Below are 14,003 nucleotides of genomic sequence, written 5' to 3'. Positions count from 1 at the left end.
TATTAGAATAGATGAGAGATGTAAAATTCCCATTACTTCAATAGAGAGATTGTGGCGTGGAATTGTAAGAGAGTGTTCTGAAGTTGAAGTTGAGGCATATTGTTCTAGCCTTGCCTTACATAATATCTGATACCTACCATTCTTTAGTAAAATGTGTTTAACAATGTCACATGGTACAAAGAGGCAAAAGGGCCCCGTTTGCCATTAGCAGCATCCATCTTCCCTTTAGCACATCAAGGTAAGGAGAAAATATTGCATTTTGCATTCTTAAATATTCCAATACACAATCCAATTTTATGCAGTAAAGTTATCCAGTAATATTTTCCAACAGTATAATTTTGATTTTAAACCTGCTTTTACATTTTTCAGATGATATTATTGAACTCAATAAAAGGGAAACCGACTCTACAACAACTCTATTAAGTAGGACAAGAGGACAACAGAAAAAGCAACAGCATTTAAGTTTTCGTAAGCCACAAAATCATCTTGGAAGAGGAGTGCAGCAAGATGTACAAGGTGACCTCAACTTCATCAAAGCTAACCATGCTATTAAACAATAGCACATGCTGACAACTGCAAGCCCAGGAGCTGAACAATATATCTAGCCTTGCATTTTTATTGCCAGATTTATGTTATCCCATTGCTACCATCTGATCTCTTCTGTAGGTTAGTGACCAATGGTATTATCAGGAAAGCAGGGGGGCGGGGAGATTTTCTTTCTGCATTAGCTGAAGCAAAGTTGCAATCCCACTTATGAAGAACATATTTATGATCAGGCTACACCAAGCACACTTTTCTCCCACCGTCCTTTGAGTGAAGGCGAATGAATGAAGTGATGCAATAGACAGAAAAATTCTACAGATCATTGAAAAAACTCCCAAAGAGTTGGACCTGGTTTATTTTTGCTTAAGTTCTCAAAACAGTACTAAGAAAATATTCAACTTGAGAGCTTTAGTCTATTTATTAAGTTAATGCATGGAGGGAATTCTTTGTTTGATGGTGCAAAAATGTAATGCAAAGGTGGGAAATTTTAAAGCAATAGAGATTGAAAAGTACAGTATAGAACAAAGGAGGAAGAAAGTAAAGAATATGCTAAAAAGAGGAAATATAAAAATCAAATACAGTGTCCTTAAGTTGAGCAATGGAGATGTGCATTAATATGATCATTTTTAAAAGTACTTCTAATTTAATTGAGTATGTACTCCAAACTGTTCAATTGTGGATATTATAAATATTGTTAACTCTCAGCAGTTTTGATTATCATGTATTTGTTGATTGTGTCCATGATATCAGTTTGTATACTGAGGTCTCATTTTTGTGTCTCAATCCTCGAAGCCCGTTGTGGTACAAATCAAATGGGCAACCAGGCTCCATTTTCTGATATGTGCTCCTGTCTAGTATGGCTCCAGACAAGGAACCTTTGCCTCATAAAATTCATCCTTTTCTCAGTCAGTTCACTCATTAATCCCAATGCTGAATTGCAGAGACAACAATTCAGTAAGGTTATTAAAACATGGCCAAGTGTGCTCAGCAGATTATTTGTTTGTATCAATTTAATTAGGATCCATTAGACCGAGGAGAAATATCTCTGAATTACAAGGATACAGCAGGGTTAATCGACGTTGGCAGACCCAGGTTAAAAATATCAGTACAAGATCAGATGGAAGAAGACTCACTGTAGCAACCAAAGGAGTGAGCCCATTAAATCGTAAAGCCACTGTTCACATGGTAATACAAACTAATCAGCTGATGATATCAGCCCTTATTTTTGCTTGAAAAATTATGATTTTGAAAATAAATTGATTTCCAATATTCTTTACAGGATATGCAACAAATTGCACCCATTAGGAAAGGAACTCAATGGATCATGCGAGGAAGACCACAGCAGGCCCAAAAGACATTCAGGCTAACAAGACAGGGGCCTCTAATTCAAAAAAGAAGGTAACAAGCAATAACTGACCCACCTAATGCATAATCTACAGTCTCTCCCTCCAACACCCACCGCCGCTAAGTCCTGCTCTCCGGCAATGATCTTTCTCTCTCTCCCTTCAGCGCCAATCTCCGGCCTTCCCTCCCATCCCTCTGATTGCCACGATCTCCAGCTACATAGCCTACGTCCCTCCTGCTCACGTTCATGTCCAACAGCCAGCAGGTCAATCTAGCTGTCTGACTGGTGGGAAATCAGAGAAAAGATTATAATGAGGCTCTTCCTAATTGAGGTGCTCACCAAGGCTCAGTTTGAGTTCCACCAGGACCATCTAGCTCCAGATCTCACTACAACCTCAGTCCACATGTGGACAAAAGTGTTGAATTCTTGGTGAGATGAGAATGACACCCATTGATGAAAAGGCAGTATTTGATCGAGCATGGCATCAAGGAGCCATAGCAAAACCGAAGTCAATGGGAATCAGGGCAAAACTCTTCACTGGTTGGAGTCATACCTAGCACAGAGGAAGACGGTTGTGGTTGTTGAAGGCCAATCATCTCAACTTAGCACACCACTGCAGAAATTCCTAGGCCCAACCAAGTTCAGCTGTTTCAACAATGACCTTTCATCCATCATAAGGTCAGAGGTCAGGATGTTAGCTAGTGATTGGCCACAAGTTCAATTCCCTTCGCAACTCCTGTTGTGAAGCTGTCTGTACCTGCATGCAGCAAGGCTTGGACAACATTCACATATGGGTCATTAAGTGGCAAGTAAAATTTACACCACTCACAAGTGCCAAACAATGACCCATCTCCAACAAGAGAGAATCCAACCGTCTCTCCTTGATATTCAATGACATTACCATTGACAAATCCCCCATTATCAACATCCTGGAGGTTACCTTTGACCTTAAACTTAAATACTTAAATAAAACATAGATACTGTGGCTACAAGAGCAGTCAGAGACTTGGAATTCCATGGTGAATAACTCATCCCTGACTCCACAAAGCCTGTTGACCACCTACAAGGCACAAGTCAGGAGTCTGATGGAATGCTCTCCACTTACCTGGATGTGTACAGCTCCAACAATACTCAAGAAGCTTTACACCATCCAGGGCAAAGCAACTCGCTTGATCGGCACACTATTCACCAGCTTAAAAATTCACCACCTTAAATGTTGACTTCCTCTGACACTAGCATACTGTGGCTGCAGTGTGTATCGTCTACAAGATGTACTGCAGCAAAGCACTAAGGCTCTTTGGACAGCCTTCCAAATCCTCGACCTCTAGGAGCTGGAAGATCAAGTGGAACAGGCACATGGAAATACCTTCATCTACAAGTTTCCCTCCAAATCACACACCACCCTGACTTGGAAGTATATTGTCGTTTCTTCACTGTCACTGGGTCAAAATCCTGACAACACTGTGGGTGTACCCACACCATCTAGACTGCAGTGGTTCAAGAAGGCAGCTCACCACCACATTCTCAAGGGAAATTATGGATGGGCAATAAATGCTGACATTGTCACCGATGCCCACATCCCATGGATGAATTTTTTAAAAATTCAGCAGCGTATCCTTGTTTCTGGCCTTCAAAGATTTTTGCAGTGTTTCCACACTCCACAGTATTCTCCCCGCCTTCCTGTAAATATTGAAGCCAGAATTCCTTTTCACTTTTTTTTTTGAAAAGTGCTTTTATTCTAGTGTGATGGTACGTCGAGTTCACAGTGGGAATAAGTGAGGAATTAGGCAGGATTTACAATGGGAGTACAGGAAACAAACATGGCTGCCAAAAAATATTATTTAATGTAGTGTAGGTACGAAGAGTGATTGGCAATATTAGGGACGTTGTCAGTTTGACTGTGAGACTTCTCTGTTATTCCAGGTGCCAGGGAGCAGGTATATTGTCAGGGATAGGTGAGATTCCTACTTTACACAGAGGACAAAGAGAGACCTTTAAATTAAAATTATGTTAAAGTGGTGGTATTGCATATTTTAAAATGTTTTTGAATGTCAGTAGCTATGTTTTTGAACAAATAAAGTGGGAGAATATTAAAATTCAGAAATATAAACAGCTGTAAAAAATCAATTAAACCCAATAATACATCATGACCTATTTTAAAATGTTTTTGAATGTCAGTAGGTATGTTTTTGAACCAATAAAGTGGAAGAGTATTAAAATTCATAAATATAAACAGCTATCCACAATATTCAATTAAACCCAATAATACATTGCGTCTACCGAACTTCACAACATTTACACGTTACCGGCAAATTGAACTGATAAACTGTTATCTTGTTGTAAATACAAGAACAATCAGAACCTTCCACTATGGTCTGATTAGGCCATCCGTACTTTATCTTAAATGATCACAAGAAAATCCACACTTTTGTGTTGAGACAGTACATGTTATATTTCAATTTTTAAAATTTATCTCCACTACCTCTTAATTGTCAGACTGCTTGTCTGATATCTAGTATCAGCCACTGACTCAATCCCTTTCCCTTTGCTATTTTAAGCTGAACCAGATCACTCACAGCCTTGGTATTTGACATCATGTTGAGCTTTCGAGCCCTCTCCCTATCGCTGTAGCCACCTGCAGTCTCAAAAACCTTAGAGATCTCTGCACGTCTCTTAAATTCTGGCCTCTTGCACATCCCTGATTTTAACTGCTCCAAGATTGGCAGCTGTAAGCTCTGGAATTCCCTCCCTGAATTTCCCAGCCTGTCTTCCTCCATCCCTTCCTTTAAGATGCTCTGAAAAATCTGCCTCTTTGTCCAAACTTTTGGTCAGCACCCTAATTTTCTTTTATGTGCCTCCCTGTCTGTTTGATAACAGTCTTGTGGGAATAAGTGAGGGAAGAGATGGGATTGGGAATGAGCGTACGCAGTCCTAGGAAATAAATATGCCTGTCAAGTGTACATTGTTTGACCTCCTTATTCCTCTAGTTCAGTGCCTGAATGCAGATGCACTGATTCAATGCCAATTCTCAGATAGCCATGCCATTGCTATTAAAAATGTAGCTGTGAAAATACTGTTTAGCATTTTCTTCAAAAGACCTTGCAATTTGAATATATCTTTTGCTGTTACAGGATTATGTTCCAGAATAGAGGGGCAAGTCAGCAGAAGAAACAACAAACGCAGAGGCAAAGACGACAAACCAGAGTTAACATTAACAGAGGGGTATGTTGCATGCTGCATTGATGTCTTTGGAAAAGGATTTGGAGTAATGCATTTGATTCCAGAGAGCAATCAGTTAGATGGTCATTCAGCTACAAAGCAGAAATAATCTAAAAAGAGAATAAAACAGTTTTTTCATTATATTTCTGGAATAGCCCCATCACATTGAGTATCATTACCCAAAGATGAGCAGTTTAATCAGTTCCAGTTTTAGCACCACTCAATTTCACTAGCTCTCATCCAGGGTAGAAAAGGGGAAACAAATATGTAAATATATGCTTAGTGGACTCTACAGGACAAATTCACTGATCCTGGCCAGTACATCACAAGCCATGCTTTAGAGGCAGCATGAGTTGGAAAATCTCCCTTCGAGAATCACTGACCACTGGGAGCACAGACTCCTGAATTTACCCTAACATGCTGAAGCAGCTATTTTTCACAGTTACTGCTAAATTGTAGTAGACCGCCTCTCCTCCACAAGAGTTAAGTGGAACAGTTTATTTTTGTTTTAATAATGACAGTGTGTCTGTGAGTTTGTCTATCTCCATTGCCTAAGTAATGTGTTTGTTTAGAACAGCAAGGATAAGAGTGACACTCTAAGCTCTTCTAACAGGAAAGGAGTGGTGAGTTGTTAGTACCCACAATGTGCCCATTTGTAAACTGTACCACTTTTGTTTTTAACCTATTATTAATGCAGGAAAAAACAGATAGGGAAGAGAAAGCCTTTACCACTGCAGTCAGTGGCAACTTTGCTTTGTATAGAGGAGATGGTAGTGTAGTGGTCATGTCACAGGAGTAGTAATCCAGAGGTCCAAGCTCTCGGAACACGTGTTCAGATCCCATCACAACAATGGAATTTAAATTCAATTAATAGAAACATACAATTGAAATCTACTCTCAGTAATGGTGACATGGAACTATCATCAATTGTTGTAAAAACCCATTTGGTTCATTAATGTCCTTTAAGGAAGGAAGTCTGCTGTCCTTACCTACATGTGACCAAAGTTGTGTGGTTGACTCTTAACTACCCTCTGAAATGGCCCAGCAAGCCACTTAGCTCAAGGGCAATTAGGGATAGGCAACAAATGTTGGCTTTGCCAGTGACACCCACATCCCATGAAATAATAAGTAAAAAAAAATACTGCCATTAGAGGAAGAAAAAAAATCTATGGGATAGACATTTCCCTGTTAGATCAGTTGATAAGTTTACCTATTGGTATGTGTTGTGGAACTGAGACAAAATGACCAGGAAAGTCATAAGTTTAATTCCTGTATTTTTGGTGGTATTAGTTGGAGCAACAGAGATACTATAATTGACTTTAATGGAAGAGAATGAAACCAGCCTGGCTTCCTTCACCCAATAAAACAATGGTCTCTTAACCTCTTAATTCTTGTTGGGGGGCGATACCAGAAGATGACAAAAAGCAGGCTTGGCAGTGATGCCCTGAACAGCTAAATACCTACACAGCATTCACCCTCAGTCAAATGTGAAGGGGTTGACTGACTTTTAAATGGTCAAATGCAGAGCATGCTGGATGATTGTCCATACCCATGATGAAAAACAGCTGCAGTTTTATGATACTGCCCTCGATAGGTTAAAGACAAAAGTGCCGCACTGGACTGTCGGTGCCAAACAGGTGTTCCAGTGCAAGTCACCAGATTCATTAGCCAAGCTTAATGGGTAAAAAATATTGAACCACTAGCAAGGAGAGCGCAGGGTGGGGGTTGGGATTGGTGGCAGTGGTGATTGGGAAAGATCACAATTTTGAAAGGACCCCGCAAAAATAATTTCAAACCTATCTTTGCCCCTTTTAAAATATAACCAACTGGATTACCAGGGTTAATGGGGCAGTTGGGCTGCTGACTATATTTTTGAGGCCACTATTACCTCTCATTAGACATTCTTGGCTGAGAGCCCCCTTTAGAATGCTCAAACACCGAGCCCCAGGGGAAACATTGCTTGATTGACAACTCTAGCTCTCTGATCTCTTCTGTCAATTGCACGATGTTTATTTACACAAGATAAAGAGGTTCAAGTTCATGTAGTTTCTGCTATTGATACTTTTTGAGATTTTTTTAAAAAGATCGTGGAAAGTTATCAATTAATGCCTTTTTCTCATACATCCTAATGTGACTAAATGGTTCATTGGTTTTATATAGTGTATTGTAGGTGGATGGGCATAGAAGTGCCATAGCTTGGCATGAAGGACATGGGGGGCCTTAGGGAATGGATGGGAGACATATCTTGGAATTGGGCACATGAGGGGCCATAGTGGTGGATGGGGAGGCATACCTTGGCCTGGTTTGGGGTGGGGGGGTTGGTGTGGTGCACAAGGAGGAGCTTTTGAACTTGCCTTTCAAAAGGTTCCCTCACGCAGACTATCATTCACAGCACCTTCTGAGGTGCCATGAACCATGACTCTTTGAAAAGCTGGCCTGATTCCATGAAAATTATGGAGGACTAGGACATGTCTGTCCCCACAGCAGAATCAGCCAGGTCGAGAATACAGGGTGTGGGCTCGTGACCCTGACCAGCCCACACCTTTAAAAAGCTCTACAGAAAATCAGAAACCCAGGAATGGGGTTGGGAATCCCAGGAATACCTGACACTCTTCCATGAGACACCTGACTCCATGAAAATCCATCACAGAGATTTTGATTCATTTTATGTATCCCATATGTGTCTGAATTTTAGTTTCCACCAATGGGTGCAAGAGCTGCGCAGAAGAAACAAAGGACTAGAATGTAAGTAACTGCCTGCTGGAACAATGTTGTATCCAATGTGTGTTTGTATGTGTGCATGTAAGTACTCCCTCAACCTAAGCATCTTCCCACCGAAGACTAATCCTTGCCCAGCTCCTCCCCACTCCACCTCCTCCTCAATCCACCCCCACTCTCCGCCGACAACCCCATGGCCAAGCCTCCAATTCCCCAAACCCTTAGGCCTCTATCTTTCCCATCAAATCATGCGACACAGATCACCCCTCACCTCCAAGTCTCCAAATCCCTCGCACACGGGCTTCCAACACCCTTCTCTCTGTGGATCAGCCTCCCCAAGCTCCCACCCCGACTGAGGCATGAACCTATTTGGTCCTACGGTCTCCTCTGGCCCCGTCTGACTGAAAGTTAAACATTTTAACTGGGAAATCAGTTGGTGACATCACACATATGCTATGGAGTTTCACAGCTTGTAGTGGATCCCTAGTCTTTGGAGAATTACAAACGTGCAAAGCACGCACACACAGCAGGTCTCTGCTGGAAGCAATGGACATTTTAAAAAATGACCACTTGCGCTATAATTGTGGGAGCCATTTTATCATGTGCATAATAATGTAAGATTAAACCTATACTCCATCTGTATTGCAAAAACTAAACACAGGAATGTACTTCAAAGATGTAATGTTGCTCGTAAGTCAGTCAAGCTATACTATTATGGTTTGTAATGTCATCTGAACTTTTAACATGCTCCAGTTTATGCACTAATCCTAAGTTTGTTTCTTTTTCATTAGTGTACTGTAAAAAAAGTAGCAGTGCAATAAGCTGCAATTACATGTTATCTCCCTGTTTCAGACAGCTACTGTGGAATGTGATGGGCAGTCTTCAGGTTGTTAACCAGTCAACTGTACATCACCGGCATTAACCTCAAAGTAGCTTTCTGCATGTTTACACTTAGTTTTCAAAGTCCCACCTATTCTTTTTTAGGAAAGTGCGGGTGGGAGCAACAGCTTTCTGCTGGTTTTTAAAACATTTCTTACAATGTTTTATAAGCTCCCAAGAGCAATGTAACAGTGAGTTTCCACTGCTGCCTAGCAAGAACCGAGTTAAGTCCTGCATCACCACTGGATACAAACTTTACAAAGTGTGAATCAGGTTCCTGGAGTGTGATTGGGAATCAGATGGGAACTTGACTCTACTTTCATATCAGTATGCACTTAAAATCACTTCACACTGGGGCAAGAGTAGCAAAATAACTGCACTCTTTTAAAAAACATGTTATTGAATTCCATTTCAATCATAGCAGGAACTGGCATAAAGCGGTCTGTCAATGGAAATAGTTTTGGCATCACCAGAGCCATTTTCTTCATTTTTCAAAATGTAGAAATAACTCCACAAATAAGCTAACATTTCCAGAAATAACACACTTCTATTTAAGGCTAAAAATCATGTCATAGTGATGTATGAAGTATAAGGGTGTCTGGGACTGTAGGGGTTAATGTGGGACTGGGGAAAGAGTACCGCCCACATTATGATGCCGAGAGTCACATGGGAGTAGTAAAGTGTAGTGGTGAGTCCAGTTGAAGTCGGCATGAAAATAACATCTAGTCAGTGACAATATCAGAAATGTAGGTCCCTTTAAGAGTAAACCAGGACAAGAGTGAACTGAGAGCAGGTGATGCTCATTGAAGCCTCCACTTAAGAGCTAGGTTTTTCCCCAGTAAAGAGGGCTTTACTTCTGGACATGGTAAGGATTCAGAAGGGAAGAGTGGAAACTGGTATTTGTACTGAACTATAGTTTAACAATAAAACAGCTGTGATTCACAGAATATCTTTTGCCTGATTTGGTAAATGGATATCCACCTATTCGACAGTCAGGACTCTATATATGTATATAGTTGTGTGTTATTAATAAACAGTTATTGTTCAACCATACTAGCCTCTAGACCTCTTCATGAGACAACATACAACAATACAACATAGTGGCAGCAGGTGAAGGACCCCAGAATCCCTAAGAATGAACAAGTAAAGAAACTGCAGTCTGCCTGAGAGAAGTGGGCCTCACTTGAAGATCTCAAATACACAGCTAGAGATTGCCTAAGACGCTCCATTGCAGGCTTGGAGGCTGAAAGGCAGAAGAAAGCTCCACTGTGCAGCATATAAGGACTCCACCAGAGCACTTGGAGATCTGTTGCGAGACCCAACTGAAGACAGAGTTAAAGGACGTAGCCAGATTGCAAAAAGGTGAGCAAACGACAAAAAAAGTCTGTAATGACCCTTTAAATTCAGTGCCATAATCAGGCAGCACTGATAGTCCAATTGTTAACGAGCATGGCTTGAAGAACGCTGCAGCCCGGATTCAAAATCAACACCATAAGACATGACCACCCCGTGCGGATGAAAAAAAAATTAAAGCAAAAAATCAGCTTCAATTCAATTCCCCAAGCTCAGGAAAGCAACTAGCTGGCCAAAATGATTTGCTCAAAAGGTTTTGTGCAGATTCGCTGAAGTTTAAAACAGCTCCGTAACTCCATCAGGAGTCTGCAAAATCACTAAGTGCAGGAAGAAAGGGAAAAAAAAGCTGTACTTCCTTGTGCTGAAAACAATCATGGATGGTAAATCAACACTGCCGGACCAATTAAGGAAGAGGGAAGAGCCAGGTGAGGTGCAAAATTGGGCGTTATGAAGAAGATTTTTAAGCCATAAGATAGCATCAGGCTTGAATAAGAAAACAGAGGCTGAATAAGTGAATACACTATCATATTCAATAGTTCCAATAGCCAATGACATAATTGCCAGACAAGGAATAAGTGAATCTTCTGATAACTTTGAAGCGGTCATGAAGTCCTTTGACACCACTTTAACCTAAGAAGCAATAAATTTTTGGAGTGAGCAAAATTTAACAAAGTCCAAAACCCCAAGGAACCAATCGGCTCTTTCATAAATGCATTATACAGATTGGCTGAAGGTTGTGACTAGGTCGACTTTAATTTGGAACTCATAAGAAACCAAATAATAGTGGGAGTGGCCAATGAAACTCTTTTGGATGTACTCCAATCTAAAGGTGATGAAAAAGCCATCCAAATTGCCAGAAAATCGGAGGTCCGCCAGAAAAATCGATCCATTTTGCGTGGTGAAGTTAAACTGTGGTACAGAACAATCCCAACAGTCCAGCTCATAAAACAACAAAAGGGCAAGGAGAATCCAGGGCAAGGAAAGCAATACTCAAGCAAAACACAAGATGTTGGCAGACCATGTCAGTGCTGTCGCACCAAAACACCTCACAGACATGAGCAGTGTCCAGCAATCACTGCATCCACCTGGGACACTTTGGAAAGATGTGTAAGCCCACAACCTGGAGACCTGTGGAGGATCCCAAATGAGTCCATGAGATGGATGAGCCACACCAAAGTCATCCAGCGATGCTTCTTGGGAGAAATCAAAGATCCAATCCCAGAATCACATTTTGGAATGCTGACATATCTGAAAATGAATTTCAAGTTATCTACAGGAGCCAGTGTGATGGTCCTGTTCAGATCAGGAACCGTGGCTAAAAGACATCTGGCTATAGATGACAGGTGCACCACTGTGTGGTCCAACCGCCCATAGGCATGATTCAAGAGCTGCTCCCATATGGCAACAAGCAAACAATCAAAATTCTGTATGTCATTTGCAATCGACCATTTTCTCTCCTGAGTGGAGATGTCTGTGTTGTCCTCAGCCTCCTCAAAATGGCAGAAAATGTCAAAACAGCAACTGTAGTCAACTACACAGAATTGGAGATGCCTGAGAGGTTCACCAGTGCTGATGATCTCCACTGGGACTTCAGTTTGGAATTGTCCTCGCTTTTTGTAGAGGCGGTTATTCCAGCTCCTTTGCAGACAACAGAAAATACTTTTCTTCGGTCAGACCAGCCAAATCTCCAGATGAACACCATTATACTTAAAACAGGAGACACAGAGGAGAAGGAGCAACAGTAGAAGAGTAAGCCTGAACTTCAGAGACCAACAGTGGATGTCATAGGATCAGGAAAAACTACAGCAACGAAGCTGGAGCTTCAAGCTCACACGCATAACATCCTGAAGCAGGAGAGAAGTGACCACCAAATCACCAAGACAAAACTCGGAGGTACAAGGATACATGAAGAAACAGAGTGCAGCTTTAGAAGCCAAACTGCAGGTTGAGCTCAAGGATGAGGAACATACAAACAGGGAGGTAAACCTTCAACTTTCAGGAAGAACCTGACAGACCCCACTGAAAAAGAAAAGCTGAGTCCACTCTATGAATGAGCGGAGTGAACATTCCCTCTGGAAGCAAAGGGATAAGACCATGGTATCCAACCAAGAAAGACAGATTGTCGACAAAGAAAAATACTACACTAAGGAGCACAAGAAGCAAACCAGTTCTTGACACCCAAATAATTGAAACACCAAGCATTGCAACTTCAACTCCAAACCAACAAAGTTAACCCAAAGCAATTGAGACTACCACTCCTCCAAACTTGAAAAGTACGAGATCTTGGGAGAGTCATAAAGCCTGCAGACTACCTGAATCTGCAGTCCAAGACTTTGGTGGAGATGGGGTAGCCTGTAAATATTACTGTAGATACATTTGGGTAAAGACTTGGGGGGGATGTTGGGGAAGTGTACTAAGGTGATCAAGACTGTAAAGGTTAATGTGGGACTAGAGAAACAGTACCGCCCACATTATGATGTAGGGAGTCACATGGGAGTAGTAGAGTGTAGTTGTGCACTTAGTAGAAGCCGGAATGAAGCTAGTACCTAAACAGAACTGTATCCTGTATATGTATATAGTTATGTGTTATCAATAAACAGTTATTGTTTACCCATACAAGCCTCTTGACCTTTTCATGAAACAACATACTATGATGTAAGATTTCTTATAACTCTAGCTAACAGTATCTTGAGGATGGTGAAAAGAACAATATTAAGGCACATTTTTAAGGCTAAGAAATACACTGATAGTGGCTGCTATTGTTTGACAAGTTTTTAAAAAAAAGCCAAATGGAGAGAAAATTACCTCAACCTAATATCATGATTTGTTAATTTAAACTGTAAGTCATTAAAGAAAGAACTTGCATTTATATAACACATTTCATATCTTCACAGTACTTCACAGATAATTAATTTTGAAGTGTAGTCGCTGTTGTAATGTAGGCAAACACAGCAGGCAATTAGTACATATTAAGGTCCCACAATAAATCAAGGAGATAAGTAGCTAGATGATCTGTTTTAATGGTGTTAACTGAGGGATAAATGTTGGCCAGAATACTTGAAGGTCTCTCTATCACTTAGTCAAATACTGACATGGGATCTTTTACATTCACAACAGAACAGGAGTAGGCTATTCAACCCTTTGAGCATGTTCAGCCATTCTGTTAGGCCATGGTTGATCTGTACCTCATCTCCATTTACACCTTTACAACATATCCCTTAAATAACCTAACAAAAATCTATTAATCTCAGACTTGAAAATTGTAATTAATGGAGCACCTACAGTCTTATGGGGCAAAGAAAGGTCCAGATTTCCACTACATCTTGATTTTAGAAAGTGCTTCCTAACTTCACTTCTAAATGTTTAGCTTTCATTTTGGGATCATGCTTCTTGTTCTTGACTCCCCCAGCAGAGGAAATAGTTTATCCAAGTCTATGCAATTGGATGAATCCCTTTATAATTTTAAATCCCAGTTAGATCACCCCTCAACCTTCTAAACTCAAGGAAACAAAAGAACAAGTTTATACAACCTGTCATCATAATTTAATTCTTTCAGTCCTTGTCATCCTAGTGAGTCTGCATTGCACGCTTTCCAAGGCCGAGTCTTTGCTAATGTACATTGTCCAAAACTGAAAGCAGTATTCCAGTTGGGCTCTGACTAAGGCTCAGTACAACAGCATCCAAAGCTCTTTGAGATAAAGGCCAACATTCCATTTGGCTGATAGGGACTTGATTTCCCATCTCATCTGAAAGAGGGCGTTTTGAATTGTGTAGCACTGAAGTGTCAGTTGAAATAATGTCCTCAAGTTTGTGAAATGGGTCTTGAATGGAAAACTTTCTGATGCAGATGCAGGAATGCTACCATGAACCAAAGATGACACCATGCATCCAATATCCTGTAGAAAATGTGTTTACTTGGCAGGGGTCTGATAAACCCTTTGAAAGC

At 40.8% G+C, this 14,003-nt stretch overlaps 1 protein-coding gene across 3 annotated transcripts in view; it reads left to right on the top strand.

Annotated features, from left to right (window-relative positions):
* LOC121281767 (UAP56-interacting factor-like) overlaps positions 1-14,003 on the top strand; it is a 48,605-nt gene that overhangs the window by 14,254 nt on the left and 20,348 nt on the right. For all 3 annotated transcript variants that reach the window (XM_041194730.1, XM_041194728.1, XM_041194729.1), the window contains 5 exons: positions 370-516; positions 1,562-1,728; positions 1,823-1,941; positions 5,020-5,110; positions 7,803-7,852. In XM_041194730.1, coding sequence (XP_041050664.1) covers positions 370-516; positions 1,562-1,728; positions 1,823-1,941; positions 5,020-5,110; positions 7,803-7,852 — 574 coding nt within the window. The remainder of the gene's footprint in view (positions 1-369; positions 517-1,561; positions 1,729-1,822; positions 1,942-5,019; positions 5,111-7,802; positions 7,853-14,003) is intronic.

This window comes from Carcharodon carcharias, chromosome 9 (genome assembly GCF_017639515.1).
Source record: "Carcharodon carcharias isolate sCarCar2 chromosome 9, sCarCar2.pri, whole genome shotgun sequence".
In the NCBI taxonomy this organism is placed as follows: Eukaryota; Metazoa; Chordata; class Chondrichthyes; order Lamniformes; family Lamnidae; genus Carcharodon; species Carcharodon carcharias.
The sequence above is the reverse complement of the archived record's forward strand: the minus strand, read 5'-3'. Positions and strand labels throughout refer to the sequence as shown.